At 39.9% G+C, this 21,698-nt stretch overlaps 3 protein-coding genes across 4 annotated transcripts; all 3 read left to right on the top strand.

Annotated features, from left to right (window-relative positions):
• Positions 1-298: 298 nt before the first annotated feature.
• mboat7 (membrane bound O-acyltransferase domain containing 7) lies at positions 299-7,100 on the top strand. Of its 2 annotated transcripts, none has more exons than XM_076109391.1 (9): positions 299-414; positions 1,467-1,549; positions 1,966-2,095; positions 2,268-2,394; positions 2,476-2,632; positions 3,082-3,277; positions 3,869-4,021; positions 4,186-4,362; positions 4,926-7,100. In XM_076109391.1, the coding sequence occupies exons 2-9, from the start codon at positions 1,474-1,476 to the stop codon at positions 5,329-5,331; spliced, it is 1,422 nt and encodes a 473-aa protein (XP_075965506.1). In that variant the 5' UTR covers positions 299-414; positions 1,467-1,473; the 3' UTR covers positions 5,332-7,100. The 2 variants fall into 2 exon arrangements, with proteins under 2 accessions (XP_075965506.1, XP_075965505.1); XM_076109390.1 differs by having other exon boundaries at positions 300-414; positions 1,470-1,549.
• A 110-nt stretch (positions 7,101-7,210) lies between these two features.
• On the top strand, positions 7,211-16,951 carry tmc4 (transmembrane channel-like 4). The gene is made up of 16 exons (XM_076109407.1): positions 7,211-7,895; positions 8,076-8,262; positions 10,903-11,051; positions 11,160-11,309; positions 11,989-12,074; positions 12,764-12,909; positions 13,079-13,226; positions 13,364-13,522; positions 13,614-13,771; positions 14,474-14,600; positions 15,212-15,309; positions 15,425-15,608; positions 15,744-15,874; positions 15,986-16,141; positions 16,294-16,372; positions 16,523-16,951. The coding sequence occupies exons 1-16, from the start codon at positions 7,841-7,843 to the stop codon at positions 16,613-16,615; spliced, it is 2,106 nt and encodes a 701-aa protein (XP_075965522.1). The 5' UTR covers positions 7,211-7,840; the 3' UTR covers positions 16,616-16,951.
• A 112-nt stretch (positions 16,952-17,063) lies between these two features.
• leng1 (leukocyte receptor cluster (LRC) member 1) lies at positions 17,064-21,198 on the top strand. Its single transcript, XM_076109398.1, has 4 exons — positions 17,064-17,639; positions 18,077-18,277; positions 19,229-19,536; positions 19,896-21,198. The coding sequence occupies exons 1-4, from the start codon at positions 17,508-17,510 to the stop codon at positions 20,113-20,115; spliced, it is 861 nt and encodes a 286-aa protein (XP_075965513.1). The 5' UTR covers positions 17,064-17,507; the 3' UTR covers positions 20,116-21,198.
• Positions 21,199-21,698: the final 500 nt, after the last annotated feature.

The raw sequence follows: 21,698 nt of genomic DNA, 5'->3' as shown, positions 1-21,698 counted from the left end.
TGTGTTTTTCTCTACTTAGAATAGTGGCTCTACTGAAGTCCATACTATTATATAACTTTGTACAAGTTTTGAATTGTTCCATAATCATGGACATGAGGAGTAAAATATTGATTATACTGAGAAAAGTAATTTCCTGTTGCATAATAAACCAGAGGTTATGGGGTGCATTAGTTATGAAAGTCTGCAGTTAATTCCATGGGCTATATAAAGTTAATCCATGTCTGTGGTGTCGCAATCGTTGACCCCCCCCTCTCACATTTAGAATGGTACCGTCCTACATGACGTCATCTTCCTCACACCAGGAAGTGAACGTATTGTGATTGTCAGGGGTGTGAATGGGTGGTTTGGTTAAATGTGCGGGCTGTGTCAGAGACCGGAGTTTATTTAACCGTAGTGATTCAACAAGTTATAATTGTAAGTACAACTTTCAAAGTGACTCTTGCTACTTCAACGGTTGGTCGCTGAGGTAGCCACTAAGCTAATGAGCATTGTTTGGACCTTTTTAGTGAATGCTAACGTTTGCAGCTCTCTGGAGACTGATGGTATGTGGTAGACACGTTTTAGTCTAGTTTTGATTTTTCAAGAGCCAAAAAAAAAGAACATCTCGTCATGTAATCAGTTTTAACTCCTTGCTGAAAGCGATCGAAGTTGCAGCTGTTTGTCCCCTTTTCCTCCTGTGACCGAGATCTACTGTGTACTGTCACAAACGCAGCTACTTCATACGTTAGCCTGTGGATGAGTTCTCGTGTTACTTCCGTGTTATGTTACAATGCAAATTGTGTTGTTCCTTGCGCCTAAAATGCAAAATAATAGTACACGGTGCTGCAACAAAGTTACATGGTGCGCTTGCATAAGTCCCCGGATATATTGTCAAATGCACCATGAAGATGTTCTCACTTCTCAGTATTGTTGCTGTTCACATTGAATCTTATCAGGACTGCTGTGCAAATTTGTTTCCCAATTAAGCAATGAAATTACCAAGATTAATGGTAGACAAATTAGCATATTTAGAACAAACTCATTGTGAATTAATTACTATGTTGTGGCTGCAAAAAAATATGTCCACACATGTCAAAATGGAGGGAAATGATGGTGCAAATTCATGATATAACACGTAGACTATGAGGCAACATTTCTTTGTAATTCAACAAACCTATTGACAAACACTTTTGTATGTTACTTTTGGATGAAATATTCCCTCCACGTTGCAATATTATGTGATCAAGCTCTGACAAAATCCTCAAAAGCTACTGTAGGATTTAATCAATATATCTGTGATGCGTTCTCAATAGAAAATAGAAAAGATCAGCTTCACCAAGGTAGTAATAGTTTCAGTCTATTTGAATGGATTGTGTTGTATTTCCTGCTTTTGTTCTGTGTGCTGTTCCCTCATAATTATGGATTGTCTATTAATGATGTTTCATGTGTGTGTAGTTATTTATAACTGATCTGTGTTTCTGTGCCAGCAGAGCGATGTCTCCTGACGAGCTGGTGTACTTGGGAATACTTGCTGCCTCCGTCCCTGTTGGATTCCTCTTCCGATACCTCAGTCAGTATTTTGGAACATAATAATAATAATACATTTATATTTGTCTTCTGATGGTGAAAAAACTAAAGTTTTGCAGTTGTTACAGTTTTGCATTGCGGCACAGAAAACAAGGATTTGTCATTTTTCACAAATAGAGGATAGACAAATTATGTTTTTTAGATGCACAGTTATGCACCGATCAACATAAATATTATGATCAAAATGGATCAGCAGAACCAGAGATATCTTCTTTTTTATTCCACACAACAAGTAATCCTTTTCTGATTCCATTGCTGCTGGAGAGGAGAGCAATATGTGGAGATATACAGAGTTTTCAAGACTTTTTATGCTGTGTTTCAGGTGCTTTTCCCACCCCATGCTGCTCCTTGATAGAGGGTTGTAGGTGGCTTAATTGTTTATCTTTGCTTTCACTTCAGGTCCTCCTGTGAAGCAGGGGGCAGCTCTTCTTCTGGGCCTCTCTATCGCCATCGCCACTTGTCACGTCCACACCCTCCATTCTCTTGTGACGGTGGTTGGAATATGGATTATTATAAAGATCAGCTGGCGGTGAGGGATGAGCAGTAAAAACAAAGAGATACATGAATTAGATAAACAGTAAATGTCACACAACAGGGTTCAATCAGTGCGAAGGGGACAAATCTGTCGCCATGACCTGGACTGTAGATACTGTGCAGACAGAACATGTAACTCACTCATAACATCTGTCTCTGTCTACTAGGCATGCCCCAGCATTGAGTCTCACCTGGACCTTTCTCTACCTCCTCTTCTTCCGTCTGGTCACATGGTTCGGTCTGCCATCGCCGACACCTTTTGCCAACGCCATCCAGCTACTTCTCACTCTCAAGGTACAGAAACGTTGTCAGGTCTACCCGGTGTCTTTACACGTTGTGCATCTCTGTTGATGTCATTTTCTGTTCTGAACTCAGATGGTGAGTCTAGCGAACGAGGTTCACAGCTTCCGCGTGGAGAAGAAAAATGAAGTGAGCTCTTTTGCCAAGTCTCCTGTCATTGGTGGTCTGTCTCAGGAGCCCTCCCTCTACGACATTCTGTCCTATAGCTACTGTTACGCTGGTATAATGACCGGTAAGTCTGTGGAAACGTCTGATGCTTCTCAGGATCTTCTCCTCTGAATAATCTTGGCAGGAGCAAGTTGTGTCAGTTCTGATTTTATTAGTGAACGTTTAGAAATCAAACATTATGTTTGTGTGCAAGCTGTTTTCATTCATGTGTGTTGTTGTTGTGAATTTGCTTTTGCATGCATTTTAACTGTTGTCTCTCTTTGTCTCACTCTCCGCTACTTGTCCAATATTGTGAGTCCATATCGTTTTTCATATTATCTAGAATGACTTCTGGTTTTAATATACCTCGACTCTCTTTTTGTTTTCCTACACCAACCTCTCTTCTTTTTGAACCACACTGTCCTCCACTGTTTCCTTTTGTGTCTTGCATTATCCTTATTGTCCATTTTTGCCTGTCACTGTCTTCTCAACACCACCTTCACTCCTTAATCTCCTCCCTCCATCTCCCGAAAGGTCCGTTCTTTCGCTTCCAAACATACGCTGACTGGCTGAGGCAGCCGAGCCCGCAGGCTCTGCCCGGCTGGGTGCCGTGCCTGCAGCGTTTAAAGATGGTTCCTGTGTACGCCGCTTTGTTCATGGCTGTCAACTATGTCTTCCCACTGGCCTACGTTCGCACAGAGGAGTTTCTGGACCAAAACATTTTCTTTAGGTATTTTTAGTCTTTTAATAACACTAACAATGTCAGTAATAGGAGTTGTAGATTTATTATATCATAATTTAATGAATGTGTATTAATAATGTGAGCAACTGCATACAATACAAGAATGTCAATGCATGACAAGAACGCACTGAATCAAAGCAACTAATATAAAGAAAGTCCTTTGTCAAGCATACAATGTACATTTTAAACGCGTTTTGTACGAGGTTCTGTCATCTAATGGAGAACATTTGAATGAAAACATATGATAATATAACATGTAGAAATATTTCAGAATATTTGCTAAATTGTGCTGGTAGCCGGTTAACTTAGACTACAGTGTAACGATTGTACAATATGTCTCCACTCATTTCTTTTTAGGAGCGTGGCTGCTGTTTGTCAGAGGAAGGCAAATGAAATGAGACAAATGAATGAAAAGAAAGCACAGAATACGATTCACAGTGAGCTAAATACAACAGTGCTGTGGTTTAGGATAGTAGTGGAGGGCCCAGTAGTAAGTTAGGGTTGGATGTCTTAGTAAAATCCCGACAGTTGTTTGGTAAGATAGAGATGAACGATGTACTTTTCTCTCTCGGTCACCAGGGTCTTCTACATGGTAGCAGTGTTCTTCGTGTTTAGGATGCGTTTCTATGCAGCGTGGTGTGGAGCTGAGGCTGGTTGTATCAGCGCAGGTCTGGGCTGCTATCCCGAAAAGGCTTTGTCCAAACCTGGAGGAGGGCCCACCGTCAACTACAGGTACACAACCGCAGGACTAACATGTATATTGAAAGACGATCATTATTTGTGTATTCTGTCAAATGTAATTGCATTCCTCTCTAACACCTCAGTGTGTATTAAGTTAATATTGTTGTTGTGAAAGTTGATATTTATGCCAAGTTGTTTTTTTCCCTTGTGGCCAGTCCTGATCCAACCACTGAAGAGAATTATGACTTCAAAACCATCCAGAACATCGACTGCTACAACACAGACTTCTGTGTGAAGGTCCGCCATGGCATGCGTTACTGGAACATGACAGTGCAGTGGTGGCTGCATCACTACATCTACCCCAATGCCCCCTTCAAAGCCTACGCTCTCAGGTGAGGCTTAATGTGTGCAGCAGCTTCTGCTTGTTTCACAGGCACCTGTACCCAAACTCATCCATAAATCCCTGTGTGGTGCGTTTGGGCATTAAAATAACAGATCTGTGCAATGAGATAGAATTTTTGTTTATTTTAGTTTTTTTTTCAAACATTACAAGAGTAAATGGTGCATTTTTTTCATGGATTTAGTTCACCAGTGAGTATTTAAGGCAACAGGATGATGGAAGTCGGAGCGATTAATAGGATCATTTTGGCTTCTGGTCTCCTCGTGGTATTTGTTGACAATAATTCAAATACAGAATATCACCAGATTCATCCCTTAAATCTAATTTTTCTCGATACAACTTCTGTTATGTTTAGTCCCTGAAAGATGGACAACATGCCGTGATTATTTCATATCCTACCACACACTTTGAATAATTCCTTTTTAACTTCTTTTGCCCGTAATCCCTCCTGATCCTGCTCCAGCATCTTCAAATTATTTTACCTGAAACAAATGAAAAACCCCTCGCAGTGTCCGTATGACTTCAACATCTCTCCTGTTTGTCTGTGACTCTCAGGGCTGGCTGGACCATGTTCATCAGCGCCTACTGGCATGGACTACATGCCGGTTACTACCTCTCCTTCCTCACCATCCCCCTGTGCATCGCAGCCGAGTCTGCCATGGAGGCCTCTGTCCGAGCTAAACTGGGTCCTTTTGGTCAGAACATCTTCGACTGGATCCACTGGTTCTTGAAGATGAGGGCCTACGACTATATGTGCATGGGCTTCGTGCTGCTGAAGGCCTCTGACACCATCAACTACTGGACCTCCATCTACTTTATCATACACATCATCGCCGTTTGCTGCATCATAGTTGGCACGGTTCTAAAGGGAGGGAAACGGGAAGGAAGGAGAGGAGACAAGGAGGAGAAAAGAGAGGGAGAGAAGATAGAAAACTTGAAAACTGGGGAAAAAGCTGACTAAAAGGAAGAACAGAAAATAACTGGGGGGGGGGGGGTACTTTTTTGGGACATGAGGAGGAGTCACTTTAAGACTAGAATTTATAAACATAATTCGTACCAACTATCATCTTCTCCGAAACAAACGTCACACAGGTCCAATAAGATTCATTCTGGGGAAATGTGAAAGTTATTAACAATGTGAGATAAATCAGACAAAAGTGCGACAAGAAAAATCTGGTAAAAGACATTCTATATGTGTACATGTACACAATAGTACTGTGAATACTGGGAGAGGAATCTTTGAGCTTAATGAATGTTACTTTTATAGTGTGAGTGGCAACTGGGGTGTAGTTATTAGTTAAACAGCATTTACTGCTTTTATTTCACAATACTTTCCCCCGTTTGAAGTCTTTAAGTAAACTATATTACCGGTTGTTGAAATGTCAAGATGCTGCTTTAACAACCGGCAGTATGTTTAAGTCAAACAATAATTTACCAAATCCTCATAATGGTCTTAAAGATATTTAAACGGGAATGTGATTCAATTGAGTTTCCACAACCAACCAAACGTTCCAGCCGCGCTCAGTATTATGTTACAGTACGTTTATACTGGAGTACAGAATGGATGGATTGTGATAAAAAAACAAAACATCATAATGGTGTCATCATCAGTACTCGGATGTTATTTTTGTGTGTTTTCAAATTCCTTAATTTTACGTCTCAAAATATTTCTGCTGCCATTTGGCGTCTTAAATCAGATCTTTGACTGTTTTTGACCAAAGTACATTTATTAGAATTATGTTTTTGTGATGGTTAACTGCTGAGAAAGTACAATGTGTAAAGCTCACTGTGCACGGTCCAGAGTACATTTGCATTGCTGTCTAATTACATTAGGACTTCTTTAAGTGTTTGGTTTTGGTTTCCAGCATAATTAATGTTCCTCATTTTATTTGCTGAACATTTCAGTGCTTTGGTTCACTCCCTCGATCCAGTGAATCCAAAAAGTCTTTGTTTGTTTATGTTCTGCACTGACAGCTCTATAGCACTGTTGTACAGGAGTGTGCCATGTGTAAGATAGCAACAGTCCGTTCACTGCCAAAATGTCTGTACTGCCATCATGGACCATTCGGGATTGGGACCAAACATTTGATACAAAACATCGCAAGTTTCACGTAACTATAAGCTGCCAATCGAAACGCTCATGAAACACAGCACAGCTAGGGCCGGGCAATGTGGTTGAAGTCACTGTCACAATGTTGATATATGTCATAATATCAAAAATACAAGTATGCATTAATGGAATAATCAAACTGATGTTCAATAAACGCTCCCTATGTTAAGCATTACATCTGAGCGAGCTTATAATATCTACAAGACGAATGCTTTTTGCTCGGGCAGCAGAAATGTCTGCAATGATAACATCATGTGATCATATCGATCACATGCTTCCGCTGAAAGTTGATAAATGATATTGACCTATTGCCCGGCTCTTAACCGTGATTAACTCCTGTCTGAGATTATGAATACCTCCACCGTGTCTGTGTTTTATATACGAGCATGACTCACAGCGGAATTGAAAGGTCTCGTCTCCCTTTGTGTTTTGCTCTCCACATGTTACCTGTCATGTGATTCCCTTTTGTTTTCATTATTGCACAGGGATGATTGTGACTTGTGCTCATCTCCACACTATTTATTTTTCAGCCTTTCCAGCTTCACATGCTGCACCGACTGTAACGCTCCCTGCTCTTATAACAGTGTTACTTGTGGAATACATATCAGCATCTCCTCAGCCATGTTACTGTCTTGCCTATTCTTTCTCTAAAGTATACTTTATATGATCATCTGTGCATTTGTTGTTTATTGCATGGAGTCTATAACTACGCATTAGGATAATGCTTGTAGAAAAAGGCTTTTATATATCACAGTTGTTCAGTTGTCAGACTGGGGAAACATTAACTCTCCTGCATTAGTGAACAAAAAACACGCCTGCTTAGTTACCTCACAACAGCGTTTCAGTGCTTTCTTTCAGCTTCTTTAAGCTAAGAGAAACTGCACCCTTTTGTTAAATCAAACATTTTGTAGTTGGTGAATTCATATTAACTTATAACATTTAAACTATACATTGCATTTGTTCCCATCACTGCCCACAGTTTAAACTCACCAAAATATTCCCTGAAGTTCACTCTTCTTTGAACTCCACAATAACACAAAGTAATTTGAGTACAACCTGTTCTCTTGCTGTATGCTTCTTTTCTTCCGGCTGGTTATTGGACAGTGCAAATTGTAAATGAATGGCAACTATCTCCATGGAAATAATGGGTTAAATCATACAAGGAAGTACCTGTGTGGTCATTTACAAGGGGAGTGAAGTCCGTGAGAGAAAACAGCAGGGAAGGTGTTCCCGCATAGGCAGCATTTCCTCATGACGAGCTGGTTCACCATTTGTTTCGTTCTGGATCTGTTGCTGGTAAAGTATTAGATGTAGTTACAGAGGAAAGTCTTGAATACTCGTGTTAAACTACATTAGAGAAATGTCCAGTGAACCACAGAGACGAGGCTCCAGAGAGGCGAACGACTACGATGAAGGTGTGTCTTTTCTTACCTCTGAACACATTTACCTCTATATTTGTTCATTTTAAACACTTAGACAATATTTCAACCGTCTAAATATCTAAATAATATCTCTGCTGATGTGGAATCATCTTCTAATCTGACTGAATTGTGTTGACTCATATTGCTTTGCTGTTTTTTCTTACCCACTCACAGGGAATGGTTACCCCAGTGAACAGCATACACTAAGGTTACGACGGGTTTCATCTCGCGTGTCCAATCAAAACTATCCTCAGCACGACTTGAGCTCGACCCTCGCAGAGGAGAATGAAGAGGGCAACAGTGGACCGCCTCGGGACCTCAGGGCCATTCCTCTGCCCATGGCCCTGAAAAGAGCTGTGAGGTATGAAACATGGTTTATATCATAAAACACTTTGAAATATAATCTAAAGGGACTATAATCCATATTTTTACAATAATAACATATCAAAAGATAAAGTGAAAACCAATGTTTTAATGTAAAAGGAGTCGCTATATAGATTTATATGGAGCTTTATAGTGAGTTTCAGGTCAACTTTAATGGTTCACTCTTACAGCTGCTGGTTTCAGCAAGAAAGCTCTAAAAACCTACTGTAAGCTATGTAGTCAGCACCAAACAGCAGACAGACACAGTTAGTGGAGCATTCAGCAGCTGAAGAGTCACATATTTCCTTTAGAAATTGGTAGAGACCCAATACAGAGTAAATATTGGACTTGCATTCATCAGGTGGCCTGAAATTCCAGTCCTTCTTACTTTCCTTTTATTATTTCATAGTATTAAATGATGTGTTATTGTCTTTTATGCACCATTTATGTCTTTAATTGTGTTTATACCTGTATTGAGACGAACCCGATCACCTCTGCTGGACCTTTGGGTCAACTCCTGTTGTTTTTATATGTGCTACATAAGTAAACCATAGAAATAACTGACTTGACTTGACTTAAAACATGACTCCAAATGAATGATAATGTTTCATTGTAACAGCTGGATGTTTAAGAAGCATCTGTTTGCTACCAAATTCCCATTTCAACTTAAACGGTGATGATGTGTCAGTTCAGATGCCCCCAAGTGGCCATAAATCAGTTATTGCAGGTTCAAGTCAAACCCTATCTTCAGTTCTTAGTGCACTGTATGTGTGTTAGAGGCTTCAAGTTTCCACACTTAAGTTGCAAATCGAACCACAATTAGCTGCCAAAACTAGCTGTGTTGTCACAAAATCTTGCTCATACATACACGTCTTAAATTAAACCCAGATTTAAGGTGAGCACAGACAAACTTACCTCCTTCAAACTCATACACCCTTCACACATACATTGTTTTGCACAATTATGGTCTAAGTGAAGTAACACTAAGCGACACACATTGTTTAGTGGAGGGGATCTTTAATAATTGAAATGGTACACAGCTTAAAACAAGGAATACTAATGTGACAGAATGTCACACACCTTAATTAATTGGAATAATTCATTAGAAATGTACCAACTTAACACTATCGCTAGTTTCCCTGTAGTTAAAACTAAATTACATATTTCTTTTGAGGAAAACTTATTTGGAGAGTACGGAGCCATAATATAAGAATGTTAATAATTAATTACATCACACAGTATTTACTCCAGAGTCATTTAAGTGTAATGTGTCTATTACAGGCAGGTGCAGGAGATGCAGGTGCCTGTGGTTTCCAGCAGGCAGTCCTGGAGATGGAAAAGGACCAAATCTCTGCATAAACTCAATGGTTTATATCATAAAACACTTTGAAATATAATCTAAAGGGACTATAATCCATATTTTTACAATAATAACATATCAAAAGATAAAGTGAAAACCAATGTTTCAATGTAAAAGGAGTCGCTATATAGATTTATATGGAGCTTTATAGTGAGTTTCAGGTCAACTTTAATGGTTCACTCTTACAGCTGCTGGTTTCAGCAAGAAAGCTCTAAAAACCTACTGTAAGCTATGTAGTCAGCACCAAACAGCAGACAGACACAGTTAGTGGAGCATTCAGCAGCTGAAGAGTCACATATTTCCTTTAGAAATTGGTAGAGACCCAATACAGAGTAAATATTGGACTTGCATTCATCAGGTGGCCTGAAATTCCAGTCCTTCTTACTTTCCTTTTATTATTTCATAGTATTAAATGATGTGTTATTGTCTTTTATGCACCATTTATGTCTTTAATTGTGTTTATACCTGTATTGAGACGAACCCGATCACCTCTGCTGGACCTTTGGGTCAACTCCTGTTGTTTTTATATGTGCTACATAAGTAAACCATAGAAATAACTGACTTGACTTGACTTAAAACATGACTCCAAATGAATGATAATGTTTCATTGTAACAGCTGGATGTTTAAGAAGCATCTGTTTGCTACCAAATTCCCATTTCAACTTAAACGGTGATGATGTGTCAGTTCAGATGCCCCCAAGTGGCCATAAATCAGTTATTGCAGGTTCAAGTCAAACCCTATCTTCAGTTCTTAGTGCACTGTATGTGTGTTAGAGGCTTCAAGTTTCCACACTTAAGTTGCAAATCGAACCACAATTAGCTGCCAAAACTAGCTGTGTTGTCACAAAATCTTGCTCATACATACACGTCTTAAATTAAACCCAGATTTAAGGTGAGCACAGACAAACTTACCTCCTTCAAACTCATACACGCTTCACACATACATTGTTTTGCACAATTATGGTCTAAGTGAAGTAACACTAAGCGACACACATTGTTTAGTGGAGGGGATCTTTAATAATTGAAATGGTACACAGCTTAAAACAAGGAATACTAATGTGACAGAATGTCACACACCTTAATTAATTGGAATAATTCATTAGAAATGTACCAACTTAACACTATCGCTAGTTTCCCTGTAGTTAAAACTAAATTACATATTTCTTTTGAGGAAAACTTATTTGGAGAGTACGGAGCCATAATATAAGAATGTTAATAATTAATTACATCACACAGTATTTACTCCAGAGTCATTTAAGTGTAATGTGTCTATTACAGGCAGGTGCAGGAGATGCAGGTGCCTGTGGTTTCCAGCAGGCAGTCCTGGAGATGGAAAAGGACCAAATCTCTGCATAAACTCAAAGAAAAAGCCAGAGAATCTCTCTACTTTTTCACACTGTGGAGAAAGTCTTTGCAAAAGATTGGAGGTAAACCTTTAATTACTCATTTCTGGACTACAGTTTGCTGTATGCTACATGCATAATATTGTCCAATTTTTGCATTTTTAATAAAATCGTTGGCCCTTTCCCCCCCAGGGAACTTCGGAGGTAGCGTCCAGTCTTACTTCCTGTTCCTGCGATTCTTGGTGGTGCTCAATTTTGTTTCCTTTTTGCTGATTGCTGGATTTGTCCTCATCCCCAGCATTGTCTTCAGATCTGCCGGGACCAGCCTTGTTAACAGCACTGGTAATGTCTTGTTCAAGCTGCAGTTTGTTAGCTCACAACATTTCCTTGAGGGTAACACATGGCACTTTGTTTTCATGGATCTTCATTTCTTCTTCTTTCCTTTCTGACGTTTCAGCACAATTGATGCAACAGTTTCCAGGCAACAGGGGCTTAGAGGCATTACAGCAGTACCAGCCGTAGTATTCCCCTCGGAAATAAAGTGATGTCACCGGTGCATGAGCAGAAGATATATTCCCAAAACAATCTCTAAATTAAAATGTAATTACCTGAGGTTGTAGAAGATATAATGTGGAAACATTTTATCATGCACTGCTAAGAACCTAAGCTTCTTTCCTACCGACTTTCCAAAGCTTAAAGTAGTTTTTATCATTTTTGTCATTTTCACAAGAGCATGTGCCACAATTCCTCTTTATATTTGATAAAACCCATTTTTTTAAAGCTGTCTTATGTGCGTTATCGAGATGACAGTTTAGGGATTAAGATCCTCTGCCTCTGCTATCAAGTGAGCTACAGGCCTGCATCTAATCACCACTGAGGCTTTCACTCTCCTTCTCTTTATGTTACTCTTAAAACATTAGGACAACTACATGGCCTATACGTTCAGAAAGTTTCAGATATGCTGTGATTTATGAGGATGTATGCAGAAATGATAAAGCTTTTTCTTTGCTATGTTTTCCAGGTCCAGATAAATGCATGGTTTATGACCCTAATCCTCAAGGCTTGGTCGAGTTCTATAATTACTTCCTTGATTTACTTTCGGGAACGGTGAGAAACTGCAGCATCGCACTGACCTTCAAAGATAAGAGACGTGCAGAATGTATACAGAGACAGATATTAATGTTGTTCATTATTGGACATTGTGATTCTTTAAACCTTCGGCTTTCTATATATGTCTAAACTCTCTGAGACGAGACCGTAGCCAGGACGTTAGAAGTACTGAGGTCATGAGTCCTATGTGTGGCTTTTTTGGATAATACTTAATTTCTAGACATACTTTTACACGCTGACTTGAGGTCTCATTGGTTGCCAAGAGTTAGATAGAAGATTGGTGACTCTCATGCCTGTTTATATTAAGTATAAATGGCTAGCCTGGCTCCGTCCAAATAATACCCAACTACTGGCACCTCTAGACTAAAGGACAAAACAAGGTGTTTTTATAGACGTGGAGCCGAACTCCTCCTTGGATGGGAGCAGACAATTCTTAATACATCATGAAAAGAAGGGGGGGGTCATTTAAAACAGTCACATACAGTCTATGGCTGAGGCCTAAAATCAAACTTTTCAACAAAGCTGAAAGTAATATAAAATAAAGTGGATATAACCTCAGTGATCAATAGTACTGCTTCCACATGCTCCTACTATATTCTGTCCTGATAAACGTGGATTCAAACCACCACCCATGAACATGTATTACATCAGACATGCTTGGTGACTGTCCTCTCCTCTCTGTTCAGGGTTTCATGGAGTATTCATACCTGTTTTACGGCTACTACAACAACACAATGGTGGAGGACAGGGACTTCTCCTACAACATCCCCCTGGCCTACCTCTTCACTGCCGTCTTCTACTTTGTCTTTTGTCTCATTTGTATCATTGCGCGGTCAGTCGCAGAGCAACCAGACTCAATATGAACAATCAAAGTGCAGTCTGTGTGTATGTGTGTTCAGCCGTCTCAGTGAGGGTTATAAACAGAATGACATTTAAAAGCCTGAATCGAGAGTTCAGTCACCTTGACCAGCATCTGTCTCCTCGTCCCTCTTAATGTGCAGCATGGGGACCACAGCTCGAGTTGCGGTGGCAACGGGAGGCAGCGCCGTGGGCAACTACAGCATGATAGTGTTCACCGGCTGGGACTACGGCTGCCAGGGAGACCAAGCTACCAAACTGAAGCAGAAGAACGTCCACTACCGGCTACAGGTCAGGAGGGATCTGTCCCACTTAGCAGGATGAAAGAAAGTCAGGAAAAAGAGTTTTTCTCTGTGCAGCACATCACAGTTTTGCATAATCATGCTTTCAGATGACCCCCACTCGTCTCTTTTCTCTTTCTCTGTCAGGTGGATCTGGAGGAGGAGAGCATAAAGAAAAGAGCAGCCGCTCTGACTTTGTCTCAAAAAATAGTTGTATACTCTCTACGTGTTTCCATGTGTTTTGTTGCATTTGGGCTCATTATAGCAGCCTTCTTTGGCATCTTCGAGGCCACCACCTTCAGCCAGGTAAATTATGGAAAAGGTGTGCGATGATGTTCATGTGGTTTTGGGTGTGAAAGTCTTCGGTGACCTTTTGTTTCCCATCCCTGACACACAGACAAAGAGTGGTGAGGAAGGGATCCTGGGTTTGTTTTTCGAGTATCTACCTTCTATTGTCATCACCGCCGGAAACTTCGTGGTGCCGCTGCTATGTGACCAGATCGCCCTGTTAGAGCGATACACCCCCAGCACTACTGTCATAGTGGCACTGTTAAGGTTCGCACTGGTGTTTCTGTGAGAGAGTTGTTATGTCAGAGCATTTGCATTTAGTCATTTGTGTTTGTAAAGGGTTAGGGGTTAAGGCTTTAAACTAATTCTGATATTCTACAAAACCTGGAAATATGTGTCATCTGACCTCAGTGGTGGAAGAAATACTCAAAACCTTTACGTAAGCAAGATCACCAATACTCCATTGCAAGTATCAGTCCATCATTCAAGTGTATTTAAATAAAGTACAGGTGTATTATCAACAAAATGCTGTTATGATGCAGCTGGCTGAGGTGGAGCTACTTTATATACAGTTTAGTCCAGAGACATACAGGGGCCCCTCCAGAGGCTAACAGGATTAATTTGAGGGGTCATGAGATTTCATGGAAGAACAAAAAAATTAATTTAAATAATTAAATAATTAGTTAATTTTCCCTCTTTGGGGCTTCAAACAATTATTTGAATGAAAGCATTTAGGTTTAGAGGATAACTCACCCATCAACCTGTGACAATATCCCATTCTGAAATGTAGTGCAGTGATGTAGAAGTGTACTCCAGGTTGTATAAACACTGCTTTACCACCTGGCATATAGTTACTGTATAACATCATTTCACAGTCACTAGTCTCTCTTTTGTGTTTAACCTCTAAAGCTAAACGTTCAGTATCACAGTTAGTTTGATAATGATGCGTCTTGTCTGTTCCGTGTTTAGGGCAGTGTTCCTTCGTCTGGTGAGTCTGGGTGTTCTTCTCTTCACCCTGTGGAGTCAGATCACCTGCAAAGGGAACATAGACAGTAAAGATTGTAAACTGTGCCAATACAACTATACAGAGTACCCGGTAATTATACTTCTTGAGTACATGTGAATTATTTTTAAATATGCTTCCTCTTTACAAACAGGATCGAAAGAGTCTCCAAGCTGCTAGACAACAGTTTAAGAAAGAAAATAGAGAGGGATTGAGATAAATGCAAAACATTTGTTTTTCTAATCTAACTTCTGTGTTATGGCTATGTTTACATGAGCAAAGAAGTCTGTTTGCAGTTTGAATCATTGCAGACGCAGACAAAGCTCCAAGTTAGCTGGAGCAACTGAGGAGATAACTGCAAGAATGAGACACAAACAGACTGATAGTTTTGTTTTGCCAAACACCTGTGAGTCACCAGATTAAAGAGAGAATACGACATGATTCTGCCTGAAGTATGTTTTGAATCTGTCACAAAGTCATAACTGACAAAGAGGAAGCAGCCAACGTATGACATGCAGTATAATCACAGCTTATGTGTACAATGGTATAATAAGGAAATAATACGCCTACATTGAGCAACATTGTCCTTATTTATGATTTTGGGTGAAACACCAAAGAATATAAAATAAGGTTAATTTAGGATGTTTTCAACATTTAAATATTGTAAGACAGAGTCATCATTTCATGTTTGTGTCATCATGCAGTGCTGGGAAACGCGTGTAGGACAGGAGATGTACAAGCTGACCTTGTTCGACCTCCTCGTCAACATTGCTTTGCTCGTCCTGGTGGAGTTTCCCCGCAGGTACAAATCACTGTGTGATTTTGTCTGTATTAAATTAGATGGAAATGTTTTCAAATTAATACAGTACATGAAGATTTTGGTAATTGTGCTGTGTTTTTGTGTGTGTGTTTGTCAGGATGGTGGTGGACAACTGGTCCAGTAAGCTGGCTCAGTGGGTGGGTCGACAGGAGTTTGTAGTTTCCGCCAACGTGCTTGGACTGGTTTATGGTCAGACTGTGGTTTGGACTGGAGCTCTTTTTTGCCCTCTGCTGCCACTCATCAACACCATCAAGTTTGTCCTCCTCTTCTACTTCAGGAAGGTGAAGATGTTGCTTCAACACAGCCAACATTTCACACAATGCCAGTTTGTTGGTCGAGTAAGGAGAAAGTTATTCGCCAACACTCTGCTTTGATTTTGTTCCTAACCCTGTCTACATTGACACTTTCCTCCTCAGGTCACACTCTTCTATAATTGTCGGCCGGCACTGAAGACGTTTCGCTCCACCACCTCCACCTTCTTTTTCCTGGTGGTACTCATGTTTGGCTGGTGGCTGGCAACAGCTGTCATGATCTACAGTCTTGCTGAGTGAGTGCTGATTGCTGCCTTCTCCCCAGTAACAATCATAAGGTTTGGATAGTAATGTTTTCAATGTTATATTAGATTGTTAAAGACAAGTGTGTCCCTCTTTCCACCCAGGATCCGACCTTCTATGGGTTGCGGTCCTTTCCGTTTCTTCCCCAGCATGTGGTCGATTGTTCCAACATCTTTCTACCGCCTCTCTACAATTACACAGGACTTTCTCTTCTTCATTGGTTCCCAGGCATTCTCCATCCCCCTGTTTGCGTTATCTTGGTGAGTGAACTTGTGCTTTCTGTAAGATTATTATTCTGGCATATACAGTACTGTACTTAAAGCCAATTATAGAAGGTAGCCTATATTGTACCTGCATAGCATGTGGTATTAAACTGTTTTATGTATAATCAAGGCTCCTTTCTCCTTGGCAGTGTGGTGATGTGCTATTTCGTAGCCTTGGCCTCTGTTTATGGGAGAAGTGTTGCCCTGCTAAGAGCTCAGCTTAAACTGGTAAGTTGTTGGCATTTACCTGAATGGTGTATTGTAATAGCAAAGACTTACATGGTATTGAATATTGACAATATGTAGGTAGGCCTATATTATTACTAATACTTACAGGCATTTAGTTTACTAATACAATAGTGGGTGTTTGGCTTACAGGAGGGCCGTGACAAGCAGTTCTTGGTGAAGCAGATTGAGAAGCTGAGTCGACAACATCAGATAGTAAAACATACCGCAGGAGCATATGAGTGATCATATCAGGAACATGTTTTGGTTTTACGACCTTTTAAACATGATACAATATGACGAGGCGCCTGAAAGGACTGTATGCACCCTATATGTATAAAATCAGTGTCATATAATGCTGGCTGGGATTTAGCAGATAATCCTGCACCAAGATTATTTAAAAAAAGATATGACAGATCAGACAGAGATCGTTTTTTTGGAACATGTAAACGTATTCATTATTAACCTACCTAAGTAAGTGGTATGTATAAAATGAAATAAAGCCAGATATAAATTATGCAAATGGAGTCTTTATTGTAAATGTAAACTTTTGTTTTTCCATGCAAATTGAGATATACTGTATTTTGTCCTTTTACATAACGTTAATAAAATGAGAGGACTTATAGCTCCCTCTAGTGTCAGAATTGTGGTGTTTTTTGTCTAATGTTTACTTCCTGTTTGTGACTACTAGCTAGTTCCTGTGGGCTACTGCAGCCGTCAGCAATAGCAGCTCTTATCCCATCAAGTCAGTGCTAGTATATTAGTCATTTTTGTTCATGTTAAACTGTTGAAAATATGAGTTTATTGTGAGGGAGCGAGTTAAATATCTCACCTCGCAGCGGTGTCATTAACGTGTTGAGTTAAGTTGGGAAGTAGCAAACCTTGGCTAACGTTAGCTTAATTGCAAAAATGGAAGTCAACTGAACAGCAGCACCAACACGGTGGCATTTCTCTTTTTTCTGACTTCACATTCGGCTAATTTTCAGCCCTACTCATTCTCCCACTTCCTCCTTATACAAGCGTTACGGTTTTATTATCAAAGTCAGTGTTTAACCGTGTTTATTCACACTTAAGTCTGAGCTAGCCTGCGCAGCTAGCTGACTGCTAACGTACAGTATCAACAGTCACCAAGGCAACAATGAACATCCTCCCGAAGAAGAGCTGGCATGTCCGCAACAAAGACAACGTCGCTCGCGTGCGGAAGGACGAGGCCCAAGCAGCAGATGAGGAGCGCGAGGCCAAGCGTCGCGTGGAGCGTGCCGAGCAAGAGGTGACCTACAGTGTGTCATACTGAGCTGTCCAAAAGTCTGAGTAGTGCTGAGTTTAAAGAAAAACATATACATACTGTTAATATTTGTTTCTGTTCTTTTATCCTAACGTTGGTAATATTTATAAAAGTAATCCTTATAGGAGTATAACGTGTTTCTTTTGAAATCAGAACTAAGCTTGTAGTTAACTTAGTCTTCATGGCCTATTGTTTTATCTCCAATGGTATCATGCTATAATAACTATACAGACTTACTCTTGTGCTGCAGTATTTGTATAGTATCGCAGTAAAATACCACAATTAGGATGAAGGGCTTCATGGTTGAAGCTTTAGTTACAGAAAATCAATAACGCCCAGCCTGTGGAATGGCTGTGATATGATGCATTATAAAGAGGTCTTCATATATTTAGTTTGGAATAATGACTCTTCCTCCCTCACAGGCTCGTACAGAGTATCTGAGAAGGAAATCCCGAGCTGCTCTCCCTTCAGCAGGAGAAAAGAGGGATGAAGATGGTGAAGATGGTGGTGACGAACGGAGTGGAGGAAGTGGAGTTCTGGAGCATCTCAATCTTTTCCCCCTCGAGGAGTCCTCAGAGAAGAAGGGGAATGAGGAGTATCTCAAGGAAAAGAAAGATGAACAGGTGATGATGCTACTTCTCTCACTCTCATGCAGTAATCATGTATTAATAAAGTGCGTAAAAGAATAAACCTGTAAAAACATACATTAAATTCTGGTCTTGTCTTATAACAAGATCCACTTACTTGGTTTTTCCAGAGCTTTCAGCCACATCTTGTTGCCTTCATCAACAGACAGTTTGCTCACTACACAAGTGGACATTGTCATAATAATTCATCGTCAAACTGCTATTTTCAAGATCAAGAATGAACCCTTTGATTGTTGTCATTGTTTTTCCAAATGCAATTTCTAGTATATCATCCAGCCGTGTTGTAGTGATCATTATGAATGATTACAACATGAAAAAGCCTGTTTAACGTAGAACTACCTCTTCACACAAAGGTCTTTTATAAACTAACGAGCAGGCATCCGTCAGCTATGAACGGTCAAACACACATTGATCTTGTGTTGGGTTTGCCTGTGAAATATTGTACCACAGGAATTGAGCTTGTGATCACAACATTGTGAACAAACAGTGAGCCTGTTGTGGCCCGTTTTATCATCGAGATGTTTGGGCGACAGTTACAGCCCGTAATACCTTAATCATTCATTCATGTGAAGATGCTGGCATATTGAATTGGATATTTAAAATCAGGGGAAGCAGTCACTTTCTTGTTGTAGACAAAACTCATTATATATTATGGACGCAGCCCAGCCACATTATGCATACAAGCAGTGCAAACAGATGGAGCGTGAGAGTGGGGGGAAACTAATAACGCCACACGAGAAACAAAACTGCTATTTCAGGGCAAAGTGTACAACATGAGGATGCGATCCAGATTTATAATCAAATATCAGTCAAGAGATTAGCCAAAAAGGAAAAGTGAATACTTTTACTGTTATTAGCATCTTGTGGCACAGCTGTCACCACACAACACGTTTTAATTGCTGCTGTTTTTCCTTGTGTCTTTTCCAGGAGAAGCAGGAACGAGCTATCGGCTTGCTGGTGTCTCTAGGACCCCAACCGGGGTCTGAAGTCACTCCGTGGTACATGAAAACTGGCAACGAAGAAGAAGAAAAGAAAGAAAAAGAAGAGAGAAAAGAAAAAGATAAGAAGAAGGGAATAAGTGAAGAGGAGAGAGAGAAAAGAGATCGCAGGTTGAAAGATAGTTTAGACCCGTTGAAAGAAATGAAGAAAGCTCTGGCTGTAAAGGACAGAAAATACAACAGCAGCAAGAAAAGGGAAAGAAGAGACAAAGGGGGAAAGAGGAGCAGTGGAGAGAGGTAAGAAAGTCGACTCCTCTTGTATTATAATATTATTATAACTAAGTGTAAAGCGTGAAGTATCTGATATGAGATCATTTAGTAGATTCATTTCAGTACAGTTTGCATGATTCTGTTTTTCTGTTTAGTTCACCGGTTTTAAAGTGATACTTCAACAACCACTCTCACGTCCGTACACTAAATCTGTAACTGAAGCTAGCCTAGAGTTAGCTTAGCATAGCTTAAAGACCGGAAACAAGGGGAAGAAGCTAGCCAGGCTCTGTCCAGGGAGACAGTTCTAGTCAAGTGTCAGTTTCCTGATAATTAAGATATTGAGGGTGTGAATAAAATGTGAAGAAAAATCTGTCTTTCTTTTCCAGCTCCATAGAACAGTTGCGTGCTGAGCGCTTACAGAGGGAGGCTGATGAAAGGAGGAGAACACAGGCCCTGCTCGACCAGAGGAACGGCAAAGGGAAGGAGCCAGGGAAGGACGCAAATGAGAGGGAGAGGCCGTACAACAGCGCCTATTTCCCAGAACTGGCTCGAAAGCGTCAAAGGCGGGATCGAGACAGCTGGAGAGATGAGATATTAAAATCATAAACTATCTTTATTGGTCGGGTGTGATCCGTGCTGGATGGTTAGTGGACAAATATTGACTCCAGTTTTTTCCAAAAATGAAGCAAATGTAAAATGTCCAGAGGAAAGAAGGTAAGATGGAAAGTGTGCCAAAGTAGGTTTAGAGCCACATTAAGAGCATACTACAATATAGCTCGTAGGAGTCTTTTTATTTATTTTTCTTCACCCAGAAGGTCAGAGGTCAGTCACAGCTACCTGCAGCGTTTCGCTCGTGATCACGTCAGCGGGGCAGATGGTCGTCACCACAGGGGGCTTGAAGCTCTCTGTCAGCAAAGAAAACACACGAAGAAGTCTTTCAGTAAAGAAAGATAAACTGGAGAGTAGAGCTGAAACAATTAGTCGAGTAATCAATTAGTTAATTGGCAGTATAAATGTATAATTTCACTCATTTTTCAAGCTGAATTGCCAACAATTCTCTAGTTCCAGCTCTACTTTGTCATATATCACTTTAAGCTGAATTATCTGGGTTTTGGACAGGCTATAGGAAATCATGTTTCATAACACATTTTTCTGATCTTTGTAAGTTGAAGATTTCTACATTTTATTTTTAAAAACCATATAAATGTTTTCACAAACAGTTTAAGCTGTAGGAAAAGCACAGGTATAAATACAGCATGCTGGCTCACTGTCACGACTAACTGGGACAGAAGATGGAATGAAGCCGTTGTGCACTTTTTCTGCAATGCCGAGTCAAAAATGTTTGCTGTTGCCTATTGCACCATTAAGCAACACAAAAGATTGATATTTACTTGTTTTTTTCGTCGCTGTAAATTATTTTACAAATACATATTGTGACAATACACACAGCTGAAATAAAGACTTTCATGACTGATATGTTCAGTTTTTTGTGGTAAGTTGTATATTATACAGTAAATGATTTCTTTGATGTTGTCCTGCAGTCTCCAAAAAAAATGGCCAGCAAGTTAAATCAATGCTTTCAACAAAAACTGAACGTTATAACCTCTGTGTATGTATTTATTGCAGGGCTGTTGTATTAAACTGCATTAGTTTTGTGTAACTCATAAACTTGCAACTGACTAAACTATCCATGACAGCCTGATCTCTTTTTCTTTCTTTTTTTGTCGAAAGTGAGTCTAAAAAACGTTTTTAATTTAGTGCAGTTATGACCATTCAATGATACACCCAGAGATAAATTACTTTTTGTTTTGGTTTTGTTTATAAAATGAAGAGGGCTTGCACTCTTTGTAGGCGTGGTCAATTAACACGTATTTTATCTTATTATTTAACATTTTTAATAGTAGTCAAATAATATCACACACACATCCTCATGAATACCGAAGTGATGTTTTAAAAGATTAAAAATCCAATATGAGATCGATATAAACCCACTGAGCACCACATCACACCCCATTACCTCCCTGAGGGAATATTATCACATATTTTTGGGGGCATCATTGTGATGATCAAACTGGACCATGACAATGCGCGCCGTGTGTGTCTGACGTAGGCTGGCGGAGGAGAAAAAACACAGACAACACCGAGAGATAGAGGAAGAAATAATTAAATATATAGCCTATATGTGTATA

Source organism: Anarhichas minor, unplaced genomic scaffold (assembly GCF_050575085.1).
Source record: "Anarhichas minor isolate MPS153535 unplaced genomic scaffold, ASM5057508v1 ptg000041l, whole genome shotgun sequence".
Taxonomy (NCBI): Eukaryota; Metazoa; Chordata; class Actinopteri; order Perciformes; family Anarhichadidae; genus Anarhichas; species Anarhichas minor.
The sequence above is the reverse complement of the archived record's forward strand: the minus strand, read 5'-3'. Positions and strand labels throughout refer to the sequence as shown.

Coding starts and splice junctions, on each gene's coding strand:
- mboat7 (XM_076109391.1), top strand. CDS start 1,474: ATGTCTCCTGACGAGCTGGTGTACTTGGGAATACTTGCTGCCTCCGTC. Junction 2,395..2,475: donor AGCTACTTCTCACTCTCAAG/GTACAGAAACGT, acceptor TTCTGAACTCAG/ATGGTGAGTCTAGCGAACGA. Junction 3,278..3,868: donor GACCAAAACATTTTCTTTAG/GTATTTTTAGTC, acceptor CTCGGTCACCAG/GGTCTTCTACATGGTAGCAG.
- leng1 (XM_076109398.1), top strand. CDS start 17,508: ATGAACATCCTCCCGAAGAAGAGCTGGCATGTCCGCAACAAAGACAAC. Junction 17,640..18,076: donor TGGAGCGTGCCGAGCAAGAG/GTGACCTACAGT, acceptor CCTCCCTCACAG/GCTCGTACAGAGTATCTGAG. Junction 19,537..19,895: donor AAGAGGAGCAGTGGAGAGAG/GTAAGAAAGTCG, acceptor TTTCTTTTCCAG/CTCCATAGAACAGTTGCGTG.
- tmc4 (XM_076109407.1), top strand. CDS start 7,841: ATGTCCAGTGAACCACAGAGACGAGGCTCCAGAGAGGCGAACGACTAC. Junction 15,875..15,985: donor ATGATCTACAGTCTTGCTGA/GTGAGTGCTGAT, acceptor CTTTCCACCCAG/GATCCGACCTTCTATGGGTT. Junction 16,373..16,522: donor TAAGAGCTCAGCTTAAACTG/GTAAGTTGTTGG, acceptor TTTGGCTTACAG/GAGGGCCGTGACAAGCAGTT.